The sequence below is a fragment of the Gorilla gorilla genome, chromosome 8 (assembly GCF_029281585.2).
Source record: "Gorilla gorilla gorilla isolate KB3781 chromosome 8, NHGRI_mGorGor1-v2.1_pri, whole genome shotgun sequence".
Classification (NCBI taxonomy): Eukaryota; Metazoa; Chordata; class Mammalia; order Primates; family Hominidae; genus Gorilla; species Gorilla gorilla.
In genome coordinates, this window is record NC_073232.2 from 138,383,173 (window position 1) to 138,398,295 (window position 15,123).

The 15,123-nt window shown below is 43.5% G+C and overlaps 1 protein-coding gene across 3 annotated transcripts in view; it reads right to left on the bottom strand.

The window, feature by feature from the left end:
* Positions 1 to 15,123, bottom strand: part of ADAM12 (ADAM metallopeptidase domain 12) — a 377,010-nt gene that overhangs the window by 82,112 nt on the left and 279,775 nt on the right. For all 3 annotated transcript variants that reach the window (XM_019034886.4, XM_019034889.4, XM_063710574.1), the window contains exons 7-10: positions 14,824 to 14,889; positions 13,634 to 13,705; positions 6,132 to 6,301; positions 3,471 to 3,555 (exon numbers count right to left, since the gene is read on the bottom strand). In XM_019034886.4, coding sequence (XP_018890431.3) covers positions 3,471 to 3,555; positions 6,132 to 6,301; positions 13,634 to 13,705; positions 14,824 to 14,889 — 393 coding nt within the window. The remainder of the gene's footprint in view (positions 1 to 3,470; positions 3,556 to 6,131; positions 6,302 to 13,633; positions 13,706 to 14,823; positions 14,890 to 15,123) is intronic.

The following is a 15,123-nucleotide window of genomic DNA, read 5'->3' on the forward strand; positions in this document are numbered from 1 at the left end:
TAGAAATTAACTAAAAAATATAGTTACTTAACTTTTACAAACTGAAATTAGTTAATTAGCATATATGATCTACAGAAACAGTGCCTATATACAACATTTCTGAAAAGGCCTGTATACCATGGAGTAAGGAAAATACCTTGTTTGAATCTTGCTTTGTGCTACTTAGGAAAGAGATAAGATGTTTTCCAAGAGGCTTCCAAGAAATAGTGCTGCTATGCTTTGAATGTTTGTTCCCTCCAAAACACATGCTGAAGCTTAATCCCAATATGGCAGTATTGGATGTGGGGCCTTTAAGAAGTGATTGGGTCAGGCCAGGCGCAGTGGCTCACGCCTCTAATCCCAGCACTTTGGGAGGCTGAGGCAGGGGGATCATGAGGTCAGGAGATCAAGACCATCCTGGCTAACACAGTTAAACCCTGTCTCTACTAAAAATACAAAAAACTAGCCGGGCGTGGTGGCGGGCGCCTGTAGTCCCAGCTACTCTGGAAGCTAAGGCAGGAGAATGGGGTGAACCCGGGAGGCGGAGCTTGCAGTGAGCCAAGATCCCGCCACTGCACTCCAGCCTGGGTGACAGAGCAAGACTCTGTCTCAAAAAAAAAAAAAAAAAAAAAAAAAAAGTGATTGGGGCATGAGGACTCTGCCCTCATAATGTATTAATCCATTCATGGGCTAATGGGTTAATGCATTCATGGGTTATCATGAGAGTGGGACCAGTGGCTTTATAAGAAGAAGAGGGACCTGACCTAGTTTGTTCAGCCCCCTTGCCGTGTGATCCCCCGCACTGCCTTGGGACTCTTCAGAGAGTCCTCACCCTCAAGAAGCCCTATCAGGTGTGCCCCTACCTTGAACTTCTCAGCCTCTGTAACTGTAAGAAATAAATTCCCTTTCTTTATAAATTATCCAGTTTCAAGTATTCTGTTAGAATCAACAGAAAATGGGCTAAAACAAATATGATACTGAATTTCAGAGAGCACACTGATACAGTCTGTGTGAGGCTCCTGGATAAAAGTGTGCTCATGTAAGATCTTACAGGTTTGTTGACAGTGTTTACAATGAGGCTTCTGTCTAAGAAAACAATGGCATATCAAGGAACCAAGATAATCTTACAGTAGATGAAATTCCTAATAAATTACTTTGTTTAGATTTTAGAGTTTCCTGTTGTAGGAAGTTTACAAATATGTTTCAGGAAATCGGTTCTCGAAAATAACACAATGGTGAAGAGAATGTAGTCAGTCTAAGAACATAGGGGCTGAAGTTACCATGCTCTGGCACAAAATTCAAGGAATTCATCCTTAAAAAATATTCTTCTGATTCTTTTGTGTCATTGAATGTCTTGGTTTTTAGTTGCCAGATTGTTTTACATTCTTTCACGCATCAATGATTATAAACAGAATGTCTCTTAAAAGACCTTGATAAACAGTTTACATTTGTAGTAAGAAAAAATATCTCTTTATTCATGTTATCAATATTATTTCCAAACCAAGGCTGTTTTAGGCTAGTTAGATAAAAAAGGAATGACTTTCAGTCACTAAAATTAATGATTTGCTCTATATTGGAAAATACAGAAATGGTACTACAATCCTGTTTTCAATTTTATGAGGATCTCTGCTTCCTTGCTACATGGATTCCTTCCTGTTAGATTTGTGAGTTCTCTAATGAAGCACAGTCACACGGGATGCCCGTGAATGTAACTTTAGAGACACAGGAGAAGAAAGTGAGTCTAGAGGTTTTTGGTCTGGTCAAGATGTTGATCTTGCTGATTTCATGACTTTTGTAGAAATCAAAGGTGCTGAGGCATTTTTACCCTATTTGATGTTTCTGTTATATGTGGAACGTGTAAGCAGTGTGTCTAAGGATGACGTTAACTGCTGTCAAATTGCTAAAACATATTTCCTGATAATTAACTTTCATCTTCAATTGATTCTTATTGCATGACACATAATTTGCTTATATTTCCCACATTCATTTTCATATATCTTTTTTAAAAATAGCCTTCCCTGTATCCTTTTAAAGAAGGAATTTTCATCAAATGCTTGTATGGAAATGGAATAAGGGACACGAGCTGAAGAAAGCCGCTTACTCTGGTGAGACGGGTTACAGGCCCATTTCAGCACCGCACAGCAGCAGAACTTACCATGCTTATGAAGAATTGAGTTCCAGCTCTAAAAAAAATATGATGCCAACTTGAAGTGGCAAAGTCAGTAGCAACTGACCATGGAGCCATGAAACAGAAGATTATTCCCTCTTAAAAATGTACAGTCTGCTCTGTAAAAATAGAGTTGGGATCTGACTTGAAATGAACCTGGCATCACAAAAACCAAACTTGCCAAGGACCTGCCATGGTGGAGATCACATGCAGGGCCTCCAGGTCCACAGAAAACAAGGCAGTCACCGCTCAAGCCAGAAATCCAGTAAGTGGGGGCAATCCCTCCACGCAGCTTTGACCCTTAGTGCAGGCTTACATTAATGACCAATCTCTGAACCCAGAGAAGAGGGAAATGTTGGTTCCGTATATTCATGAAGAATATCTGATTAGGCAGTAGGTGGAGAGAAAGTAATCATCAGCAGAACATAACTCCTTCCACTATGTAATACAACAACATTCACCATGTTCTGTTTAAAAAACATGGAGGAACTCACAGTTTCTTGGGAGGGCAGGGTTCTGTTTGTTTAATGGAGATGGAAGAATGGTCTCTGAGGATACTCCCTGTCTGAGGTCTGGTGCAGAGGAGACACTAAATTTTCAGAGCAGGGACAGCATAGGCTGAAAACCTCTCCTTTAATTATCTGATGAAGTGGAGCACAAGCCCCCTGCTGGCAAGCCTATCAAAGCTACCTCCCTCCTACATTCATAACGAGTCCCAAATAGTTTTCCCACTGTATTTCCTTTCACAAACATATATAGCTTTTATATGACAAAATGGTCCTCGTAAAGCAATAAACCTGGGTTTCTGACTTCCAAGAATAAGGTTATTTTAAAGACAAACTGTATACTGGCCAGAAGGTATGTAAAGCATTTGCAGTGGTAAAAAGCTAAAAACCTCAGACTTTGGGCCATTGGGCTTGGAGACAGAACCATCAGAAAACCATCCAAACGGGAATGTCTGGTGAGACCACAGGGCGTCCCAACAGCTGCATGACGAGGGCAACCCCAATGCCCTGGCTCACCCCAGTGCTGTGAGGAATTCCTGGTTTGGAAAGTCCTGGTTGAAAATGTTTCTCCATAAAAGAGGTAGGCTTGCCTCTGCTGAGCTATTTTACATGCCCACCTTTCCTGTGTGCAATTTGCTTTTAAATGGTTCCTAAAACACTGTGGGATATATAAAATTATAAATACAGCTACAGTAAAAATAGAGTTAAATCTAAAAAGCATTAAAGGAAAGGATCTATCTTCACAAAGTCTGATAAAAGTAGTGACTTCCTGGGGAATCATTATCAAGGGGAACCAGCTCCCGATGCCCTTGGCTTACCATGACAATTCCCCCAGACTGGTCTGCTGTGCACATGCTCATGATTGGGGCCATGCCGATGGTGGTCCCTTGGAAATAAACCCCACTAGGAAATAAAAGAGAGGACTTTCTTTAATCAAATGAGAATGGGGGCATTCTCTAATATTTAAAAATTCTGTTGGATATTCCTGCAATAAAATACGCAAAAATAAAAATAGCTGTATGAGGGTATATTCCCATGTGATTTTATCTTTTTTCCCTGAAAATTTTATTTCTGCAGTTGCGTCATGGTTCTGTCATTTTTTAGAGTTTTGTTTTCAAGACTCAGATTACAACTAGTTATTACTTTTGTACTTATGAGTTGTAATCTGCCTATTTCCTAATGGACTGTAGGAAGCTGCTCCATTTAAACAATGTCTGCTGATGGAAAGGCTGAAAATACTCACAGAGAATCACTGTTAACTAAAAGAAATGCATTAGATGGTTTACTAGATTTTCACCGTAGCTTAACTGCTTTCCTCGGTAACTTACTACAGTTCTGCCAGACACCCAAACTCTTTCAAAATGTCCTGCTAAGATAGCTTGCAAAATTGAAATGGACAGAAAAATTATCAACCCTGGAGCCGGTGTAGAACAAGCGAGCACCCACAAAGCCTTGGCACCTAGGGAGGAAGCTTCTGGAAGGGGACTTCATGGCTTCAATGCAGTCGTCCTTCTATCTGGAATCTTAACCTGATCATGAATCTAATGACACCAAGGGCCTGTTGAACACAAGTGCTGTTAATTCCAACCTCATGCATGAAAAACAAAACACTGTATTTGTTGAATTTCCTTTAAAGGAGTCAAATGACTTACCAATACTATCTTGGCCATGTATGTATACAGATATATTGTTTGAAAAGTTAGATACTTTAGCTATGGTCAATTGAACAGAAAGTGGTAAGTGTATATAAAACCTTCTCCCTCCTTCCCTCCCTCCCTCTCTCCCTCTCTCCCTCTCTATCCACCTATCCCACTATACTTATATTTACAGTGGTAGAAATTTCGGCCTTTATTTACATCTATATAGACTATATGAACAGATATAATTATACATGTGTATAAATAATAAGGTTACATAAGATGATAATTTATTTCCAGATGTTCAAGTTGGACAGACTCCATTTGGGAAAAATATCAAAACACTCTGACTCAAAATACATAAAATGTACTTTTAGTAGTTCAAGACTAATCAATGCATAAAATGTGAGGCAACCACAAATATCCAAGGGTAGGGGCAGGGGGGAACCCTGTGAAAATGGCCGAAGTAAATTATCAAAGAATGCCAACAGCCTCAGTTCAGACGTAGGCATTTTCTGAAGTGACAATGGGGTAGGACTGGTTTTTTAACTTTCCACAAATGTTCAATAGCTACATTGGGTTTGTCAAAGGAAAGTCTCTGTCCCAGAAGCTGTCCTTTCTGTGCTATAAGCCACATGACAACAAAAGAATAATAGCACAAAGTATTTAAAGATTTAAATAAAAATTTGTCACTTCTAGAAACATCTACTTCATACTAATTTAGATTGTTGTAAGATTGTTCCTTTTTTTTTTTTAAGTATAAAAGCATCGGCAACATCTCAACAGTTTTTGTGTTATAACAGAGCTATGCTTTCCCTTAGTTTATCATCTGCCAGTTGATCTTGCTGAAATTGTCCTCTTTATTGTTGTCTCTCAGTAGAGTAGAGACTTCTGAGAGCAGGGAGATTTACAGTGTTGGTCACCACTGTGTTCAAAGCCCCCCAAACACTCTTTGGTTCCTAACAGGTACTCGATGCATATTGATTTAAAGAGGGAACACAAGGTTAATGTGCTATACTTCCTGGTATTCTCTGATCTAGAAAACCAAAGAGTCACAGCCACAACAGGAGGAGGAATAAAGTCTTTTTTCCCTCCAGGAATCTGACAGTATTCACCCAAAGTACTGTCCTTAGATCTTGTATAAACATACATTTTCCACTAATAATGATGAATCTTTAAAAACAGGCTCCTCGGCCGGGCGCGGTGGCTCACGCCTGTAATCCCAGCACTTTGGGAGGCCGAGGTGGGCGGATCATGAGGTCAGGAGATTGAGACCATCTTGGCCAACATGGTGAAACCCTGTCTCTACTAAAAAAAAAAAAAAATACAAAAATTAGCTGGGCGTGGTGGCGTGTGCCTGTAATCCCAGCTACTTGGGAGGTTGAGGCAGGAGAATCACTTAAACCAGGGAGTTGGAGGTTGCAGTGAGCCGAGATCATGCCACTGCACTCCAGCCTGGTGACAGAGAGAGACTCTGTCTCAAAAACAAACAAACAAACAAACAAAAAACAAAACAAAAAAATAGGCTACTCAGAACAACTTTACATCACAGCTAAAATCAGAAAAATTGGTATAGAAGAAAATGTCCAGGTTCTAGAAGAAGGAAATGAGAATTCTGTAGAGGGACAGGTTTTCCAGGGTGTTCAGAGGGAGACTTTACTAAAAGACCTTCAGTTCCAGGTGAGGGTGGCATCTGCCCCCCTGGTGTGAGCTGAGAAGCCCCCTTGTACAAGGCAGTGTGCTCTGCAGAAAGATGGCAGCTCCTGGGGCTGTGCAGGTGAAACGAAGGGCTTCGCCGAGGGCACTCCTTTTTTTTTAAGCAGACAAGACGTAACTCCCTACCTGACAAGCTGCGCATTGTCATGGGATTTGCGAGGTAGAAGCTTCATCTTCCTCCAGTCCAGAAATTCATGGAGGCTGGTGAATGGGTCCTGACTTACAGAGCATTTGTCCACGTCATTCCACACTTCCACGCCTACCAACACGATCCGAATGTTCAGTGGTCTGTAAAACTGGGCAAAACAGGCAAAACTGGCATTGGAGTTGGGATCATGTTAATAAAAACTCGAAATGAAAATTAGAACAGATTTGCGTTATTTGAGGGTCACTGACACAGGTGAGAAAAATATCTCTGTGCTCTTTGGTTCCTGTGGTGTTGGAATTTAAGAAATATTTGCAGTGCCTAATGCAAAGTGATGTGTTAACTAGGTTCTCGAAGATTGACCAATTAGATGCTGAAGTTATTAGCTTTTTCACTGTCTACTTGCATTTGTATGGAAGCATACATTTCAAATGACTCATTGGTGATTTAAAATGTACATACAGATGTGTATTATAGCTAAAGATGACCAGTTAATATCCACTGCAAGTGAAACAATAAGTGAATTAGGATCTTTCAGACACTTCTGCCAAGGATAATAACTTGTTCATTTTGAGCAAAATGTTCTGCTTATTAGTTACTGAAAATGAATCTGTATTAATTTTTCAGCAAAGTCTCAGCTTTGGCCAACACTATCATATTCTGTCACCTATAATCAACGTAGGTTTTAATAAAATAAAGAAGTCAATATCTTTCAGAATAACAAAGGCATAAACAGAGCCCTTCTTCAGGAACATTAATGACTATCCTCTCCATAGCCAGAAGTTAGCTCACCAACAGTGTCATGGAAAGGTCTGTTAAGTGAAGTTCCTCTTTTATGGGCCTGTGAAACAAAGCATCTGGCACACCACTGAAAGCAAGACTTCTCACTCCCCTGCCTGCCCCCACCATCTTTGGGTGTTCCTGACTTCAGCCTATGGCCCATACCTGACTACACCTACAGGCAGGTCGTTCTGGGTCAGAGCAGGGAAAAGCAACTCCTCCAGGGACTAAGGGATGGCTTTGTCTCATAGGAGTTCAGAGGGCCAGGATGAGTGGTCAGGGTAGAGGTATGACCTACCCATTGTCCTCATAGGCATCACATAGACAAGGAGATGGCTTTGTACTCATGGTTGAGGGGGCTAGGACATGGTGTTACCTGGTTGGCTGTCAAATCTTTCAATGCCCCTAGTGTATGAGGCAGCACACAGGGAGAAAGCGCTCATCTTCTGAGATCCCAGGTAGCCACGGAGAAAAGGGTGGCTAGTGATAGCAGCCAAAGCCAAGCACCAGATGAAAGCAGGTCCTATTCTCAGTTGCTGGAAGCATCTGGCCAATAACAAAACTTATAGAAGTTCTGCATTTGCTAGTTAGGCACCATTCCAACATGGTGAACTAAAGTAGAAGAAACTCCTCAAAGTTGAACATCTGACCCTAGATTCTAACCCACATAAGGTGAGCTCATCTTTTCCCTTGCTGGTCCCCACAGTCATCTGGTGAGCATTGGGTTAGCAGGAGAATATGACCGGGGTACAAAGTGCGTCGCAGAATATATGCTGATTGCATTGGTCCAACTTGGTTTCAAACAGATCACAATTACAGACATTACATTAATGAGTTAACGAGACGATTACATGACTACAACACAGCCCAAGAGTTTGTTTTCAATCAAGAATTGCATGGCCCGTGCTATCTACTTGCAAACTCCCAGCCCAGGCTTCCGGGGCGAAAATAAGTTCCTGGCCGGCTCTGGAACTCTGAATGCACATGTTTGGCTGCTGTCCACTGAGAGATTACATTTTCAGCTCTATTATATACAAAGGTAACAGTGATCAGAAAGCAGAAACGGAGGCGATCCAATGCTGATGCTCACGCCAGCTTGCTAAGAGATCTCCTTGGGGTCAGACACCTTGCGTGGGCTCAGGGTTGGCATCTGGGAAGGAGACACTAGGTTTGCCTCCTAGGAGTGTCGCATGGAGCCAGTAATGAAGGTCAGCAAAGGACTAAGTGTCATCACTCCTCAGTGCTAGGTTTGCTGCTTCCTCATCAAGGAGCTTTTCATGATAATGATGGGTTTTGCATTTCCACCTACTAGGCTTCTCAAACCACATCCTTAGAACAGATTTCATACTTAGTAGTAATATAACAGACAACCTCCCCTCTCCAAAATTAGTGCCATTGTTTGACTGTCATTTATGCTAAACTCACATCAAGTCATCATACATGATGCCTTTGCTGCCTGCTCTGAAAGTTCTTTCCAGGGCTGCTGACGGGTTCCTTTTGATTCTTCCTAATAAACACCACCACAGCTAATGTTTAGTGAGCATTACTGCATCACAGGCATGATGCCACGGTGGTTTCTGTGCTGTGGCTTAATCCTGAAAACAACTCCATGTGTTAAGAATTATTATTATTTCTATTTTATAGTCAAAGACACGGAGGCTTGGAGAAGTCAGGTGACTTAAGATTGCGACTCCATGGCTGGGGTTGGAACACAGGCCAGCTAACCCTGACGCTCATGTTTGAAACCACTAGGTAACACTGCCATCTTCTGTGAGCACTAAGACTCCCTTCCAAGACGGCCCACTGTGACCCCAGGCCCGGAGAGAAGCTCACGGGCCTCTGCTGTACAAATGGAGCTTGGCAGCTGCCTGCCTGACTTACAGAGCCCAGAACATATGTGGACACAGTCAGAGATCCAGCTGAAGCGATTCACCTGTTTACACAACAGCAACAAATATTTTCTTGCCTCTTGCTGTGGGCTGGGCCGGCAGTGGCAGAGAGAGCAAAGATTTGGATGCCCTCGCCCCTGCCACCCAAACGCTCAGAGGTTACCAGGGGCTTAAGGCATGGCACACTGAACTGTCAGTTCAGTTAACTACAATACAGTGAACTGCCAAGCCGTGGTGCACATAGGAAGTCCAGGGACACTGCACTGGAGACTTTTGGGAAGAAACAGTGAGGCGGAATCCCCTGGGGTCTAATGAAGGAAACTGCATCCTTCAGGCAACTGGTTTGGGACAGGAGGAGAAGAAAACTGTCACATGAGTGAAAATATCCTAAGAAATTCAATACACAGAGGCTGGACATGGTGGCTCATGCCTGTAATCCCAGCACTTTGGGAGGCTGAGGCAGGCAGATCACTTGAGATTAGGAGTTTGAGGCCAGCCTGTCCAACATGGTGAAACTCCATCTCTACTAAAAATACAAAAATTAGTCAGGCCTGATGGTGGGTGCCTGTAATCCTAGCTACTCGGGAAGCTGAGGCAGGAGAATTGCTTGAACCTGGGAGGTGGAGGCTGCAGTGAGCCAAGATGGCGCTATTGCACTCCAGCCTTGGGGATAGAGCAAGACTGTCTAAAAAAAAAAAAAAAAAAAGAAAGAAAGAAAAAAAAAGAAATTAAATACATAGATGATGAGTCCTTTCAGAAGCAGGTCCCTGAATTTGCAGCTGACACTAACTTCCTAATGAATAAGGACAGTCTGGAGGTGAAGGGTGGAAGATGCAAACTCCACGATAGCTCCATGGGCAGGTGCGCTCCCTGGGCTCCTGTGGGAATGTAATGAGGACCTGGGGAAAATTCTCAGCATCTGGCCTAGAAGCATGAGTGTCAGACATGCCTTCTGTGTTTTGCTTATGGGGGGATTTCCTGAACATTCCAGAATGTCACCTTCATCACTAAACCACTCGTCTGTTTTCCAGTCTAGGATGTCCTCTTTCTCCATGCAGCAAGCAGTTATTAAGTTAGAACGGTCCAGGAGAGCCAAGACTTCAGCAAATGAGGAAGTTGCCACTGGCACAGTCGTTGTTTTCTGGACTGAGACACTTTGATTTGTAGAGTTGAAAAACTGAAATTTAGAATTGTGTAACAGAGCTGGGAGTCATCTGTTCATAGACTTGGAAGCACCAAGTCTCCCAGGGGGCCTGGGTATCTCCTCCAAGGTCTTTGGCGTCTGCTGGGGATGGACAGGGATGTCAGGGCCAGGGGTAGCTGTGTGCTCAGCAAATCGGCTCTCTCCCTGCCAGAAACACAAGGACAGCCAGGCCGGCAAACTCCACGGAGTCCGTTAGGACTTTTCCGAGGCACAGTGGTTTTTAATTACCGGTGCAAGTTATTAACAAACCCCCAATTGCTCATTTTTGGTTTTGCAAACTGAAGCAAGATATAACCTAGAATAAATGTGAAGAAATACAAACACAGAGGACCCAAACACATCCCTTTTTTAAAATGGGGCTTCAGCAATTTCCAGTTTGGGTTTAATATAGTTTATCATTTCCTTTTGCTCCCAAGGTCTAAGAAGAACTCGTGTTCTCTTCTCGTTGGACAGTCTGAGGATAGCCTGAGGCCTTCGGGGCAATGGTCCAACTCGCTCACCTTGGAGTGGCACCTGCGCTCCCAGCTCAGGCACCTAAGCCTTCCGCCCTCTAGGCCAGTGCGTCTCAGTCCCACTTCATGTTAGGATAACTGGAGGACCCTGGAGAATATCTGTGCCTAGGCCCTGTGCCAGGTCAATCAAATCAGAATCCCTGGGCCAAGGTGTGGGAATCAATATTTCCAAAAGTAAACAAATAGACAAACTCCCCTCCAGGGGTTCTAATGTCCAGTCTAGACCGAGGTCCAGTTCTAACTGCCGTGCTATCTTTGATGTCTCCTCTAAGACCCACCCTTCATCCCCTCTGCCAGGATTTGCCTTTCACCAGGATTCTGCTGCACCTGGACTATGGGATAAAGTTGAATCTGCAAAGAGTAACTACTGAAAACACATCAACAGGCAGGGGTTGCCAGGGAGTTTGACCTGCTTCAAAGGTGGACAAGGGCAATATCATCCCAGGATATCAATGGCCATGTGGGTTTTTCTGGCTTCCAGAAAGTTCCATGTAGCCATAGCCTCTCTCTGAGTGGCAAACCCAGATCTCTGACTGTTCAGAGTGCCCTTCAAACTCCTCTTCCTGCTCCTCCTTTCCTGGGGTATGAAGCATCGTCTACCTGCCCCTCCACTCCAACGAAACTGGCGGTCATGTGGTCTCCCACTCGCCCTCAGCCTCTGCTTGGTCATCATGAGGTCCTGGGACTCACAGCAGGAGGAGTAGAGTCAAAGCCAAGAGCCCCTGCTGCTGGGAGTTGGCAAGACTAGCACTCATCCCTCGTCCTGCAAATGAATAACCTCTGCCCATCTCAGCCTCCTCTGCTTTAAAAATAAGAACAATAGTATGTACCTGAGAGCGTGTGCAAAGCACTTAGAGCCTGGCACACAGTAACTGGTAAAAATAATAATCAGGAAACACATCCCTTCGAGCCTCTCTCAATCCTCGTCCTTCTCACATCCCCATTCCCCTTGCCCTGGGTCAGGTCAGGCCTTTATCACTTCTTTTTCTTTTTCTTTTTTTTTTTTTTTTTTTTGAGATGGAGTCTCGCTCTGTCACCAGGCTAGAGTGCGATGGCGTGATCTCGGCTCATTGCAACCTCTGCTTCCCGGGTTCAAGCAATTCTCCTGCCTCAGCCTCCCGAGTAGCTGGGACTACAGGCGCCCGCCACCACGCCCAGCTAATTTTTGTATTTTTAGTAGAGACGGGGTTTCACCACGTTGGCCAGGATGGTCTCGATCTCTTGACCTCGTGATCCGCCCGCCTCGGCCTCCCAAAGTGCTGGGATTACAGGTGTGAGCCACTGCGCCCGCTCAGGCCTTTATCATTTCTATGCAATAGGCTCCTCTCAGCCCTATTTGTCTTTGGTTATTCCACCCTCCACACTAACTGCAGGAATATCTTTCTACTATCCTGTGCATCTCTCCCCTGCTTAAAAACATTCACCTAGCTCTCTATTCACTGCAGAATAACATCAAGATGGCTTCGTAGAACAGCCGGGGCCTTGAGCACCGTGAATCTTTGCAGCTTCATCTCCTCCTGCCCTAGCTCTGCATGCATATATTTGCATACAATATGAGCATGCATGTACACAAACACACATACATGCATGCAGGGCACACACACGTATGAACACACACATGAACACATATAGGAACACACATGCATGTACATGTACATGAAGCACATACATGTCCACATCACATATACTCCTTCTTCTGCTATGCTCACGGTGAAACTGAGCTTACCTTTGAGGATCCTCTCCCTGCAAAGACTCCCTGGCCCTGGGAAGAAGTAAGTGATTCTCTTCTGCATCCCCATAAACCTCCATTCATAGCATGGATCTAGTTCTTAATGCCTTGGACCATGCTGTGTGGGTTGCATGTCTGCTTCCCTACGCAGCCTTGACATTCTCAAGTGGAGGGACCACATCTGATTCATTCTGAATTATTGATGCAGAGTGCATAAGGTCTTGTAATATGGAGCTGAATTTCTGAAAGGACCTTTGCCTTCATTTTTCTGAAAACTTAGAAAATGCAATTCAAATCGAATAAGATTGCTTGGAAACAAGGCTAGAGCGAGGCACCCTCACAAACCACTATGTGTAAAATCTGCTGCTTCAGAGGACCATGGATGTGAAAGGCTCGGCCATGACCAGATCCCTTCTCACACTGTCCCCACAGGCAAGAGACTCAGTATTGCTGAGAGACTATGGTTGCTTTAGGACAGCGGTCACCATCCACATTGCACATGACAATTGCTGGGGAGCTTCTGAAAATTCGAGGTCTAACCTCCCCCACCGCCCTGCCCCTTGAGGGCAGCAATGCTTTCAGAAACTCACAGGGCAACTCCAATATGCGGGGCTTGTGAGAAGCCTATTTTAGGCTAAGGGTCATCAGCATCAAATAGCCAACATCCTCTCCAGCAGGATACATTGAGGAAGGACAGGTGGTTTAGACAGAGAGCGCTACCATTTTCTTTGCCGGCCCGCAGTGTGAGGAGCGGTTAGTGAACAAGTACCCCAGGAGTAGGACCTGGTTTGCAGGGGCTCCTCCAGCAAGGAAATCATCTTTGTGAAAGGTGAGTTTCTGACCTACTTGTTCTTGGCGAGGGATTTTCCAATAGCTGATTTAGCTGAAAGTCAACTTCTGTGTTCCAGGAGCCTATGGATCCCTTATAAATGCAAGCCCACCCTCAGGGTTACATTGGTACAGGCCTGCAATGATGGGGACAGATTGAAGGGGCCTGTGGGATCCGTCATCGGGAGACCTGGGAGAGGCCCGGCTCAGGAGGAATCCGAAGGATCAGGTGAACTCTGTAGGGGTTCTGGAGCTAATCAGGAAGTCCAAAACACCCTCAGACTGGTATTCCACCTGACCAGAAGAGAGCCTGGAGGAAGACATGTCACCAAGGCCACCATAGTCCAGACAGCTGTGGTTTGGCATCTCCTGAAGCTGCCCCAGGACCCAGGAATTACACACTCAGAGGACAGGAAACAGTTCCAAACCAAGGCCCAGAGGCAGAACCTCATCTCCTTGCTAAGTCAGATGAGGTCCCCCAACCTCATTTCCAAACATTTACATGATCTGAATGATTTAAAACTACTGAAAAAGAACTTACCTTGTCAACGTGATTAGCAATCTCTATTAATCGCTGCTTAACTTTTTCCAGATCTTTTCCTTGCCTCTGAAACTTAACAATTTTAAATGTCAGCATTAATACCAGCAAGAATATCAATCATGTTTCATCTTCCTGGCTTCTGGAAATGTGAAGTCTTGGGATTTTACAAACCACTGGGGACCCTCCACAGTTCATGGTAAAATGAGCTTGCATCCTGCCGACTAACTTTCCCGGCTGGGGACTCCCTGAAATTCCCTGAAATCTGCCTAAGCCAAGTGCTCTCAAGACAGCAACTTCTGCAATTTTCCAGCCTCATAAATGATGGAGGCAGTGACATGTTTTGGCAAAGAGGAAACAGACAACTAGAAGTCAGTCCAAAGCCATTTTTCATATCATCAACTTGATTTTAACTTCCTGAGAAATTTTCTTTATATTTGTTTTTAAAAATTAAAAAGTAAAAGTCATAGAAGCTCATGGCAACTTGTCAAACAATACAGAGGAGAATAGACAAAAAAATCAACAAATTTCCCATGCCCCTCTCTAATCTGACCTTCCAGAATGGGAATCATTTTCTGAAAAATAGTCAAGCCTGTTTCATTCATAGGTGTTGAAAGAGTCTATGAGAAAATATCACCCAATCACCCAATTCATATATGCCAATGAGGCAGTAAATACAGAGAAGATAATCTTTAGAAAAACTAATTCAAAATTAATTAAAATAAAAAATGAATGTAGTATCAAGCTATAGCTCAGAGGGGAGGATTTTTCTGCTGTGTCTCTATAGCCTTCATTCATTCATTCATTCATTCATTTATTCATTTTGATTAATGACATATGGGATATTTTTTAAATGTCCCATTTTAAAGACTAAACTTTTCCCCAAAATGTTTTAGAATATAATCGAAAGCCTTCTGTTGTTCCTCTCAGTTAATTCTCCTTGTTTGGAGAGCTGAGGTATAGAGCAACTCTGCTTTTTCCTGCAGGCTTTGCCATTACTTTATATATCAAATAAATTTTTAATATTGTATGCTTTATAAAATCAGAAAACCATTGTTTCAATGGGTTGTTTCCATTGCTTTTAAGAGCACGTAGGAAATGAGGTTCATTAAAGCAAGTAATAACTTGCAAAACATGTCCTTTTTTCTTTTATCTCTAACCAACCGTACTGAGAAATTTTAAAAAGTTCTTACCTCTCGGTTGTCTGCCACGATCACCAGCTCCACATACTTAGTTGCCTTGAGGGTCTCTCTTTTATGCTGCCAAGAGTAAACATGCACTTAATCTCTCTTAATGCCTCTCTGGCATTAAGACTGTCAATGTCTCTCAATCTAAACACTTTAGGTTGAGAATGTATATCCCCCATCCCCGCCAGGCCCTCACACCTCCATTCCATCTAGAAGTTTACCCCAACTCCAACCATCTCTTTGTAAAACCTTCTCAACATGAGTAACCAGCTTCCATTTCCACGGAAAACCCTTAAAAAGGAGTTT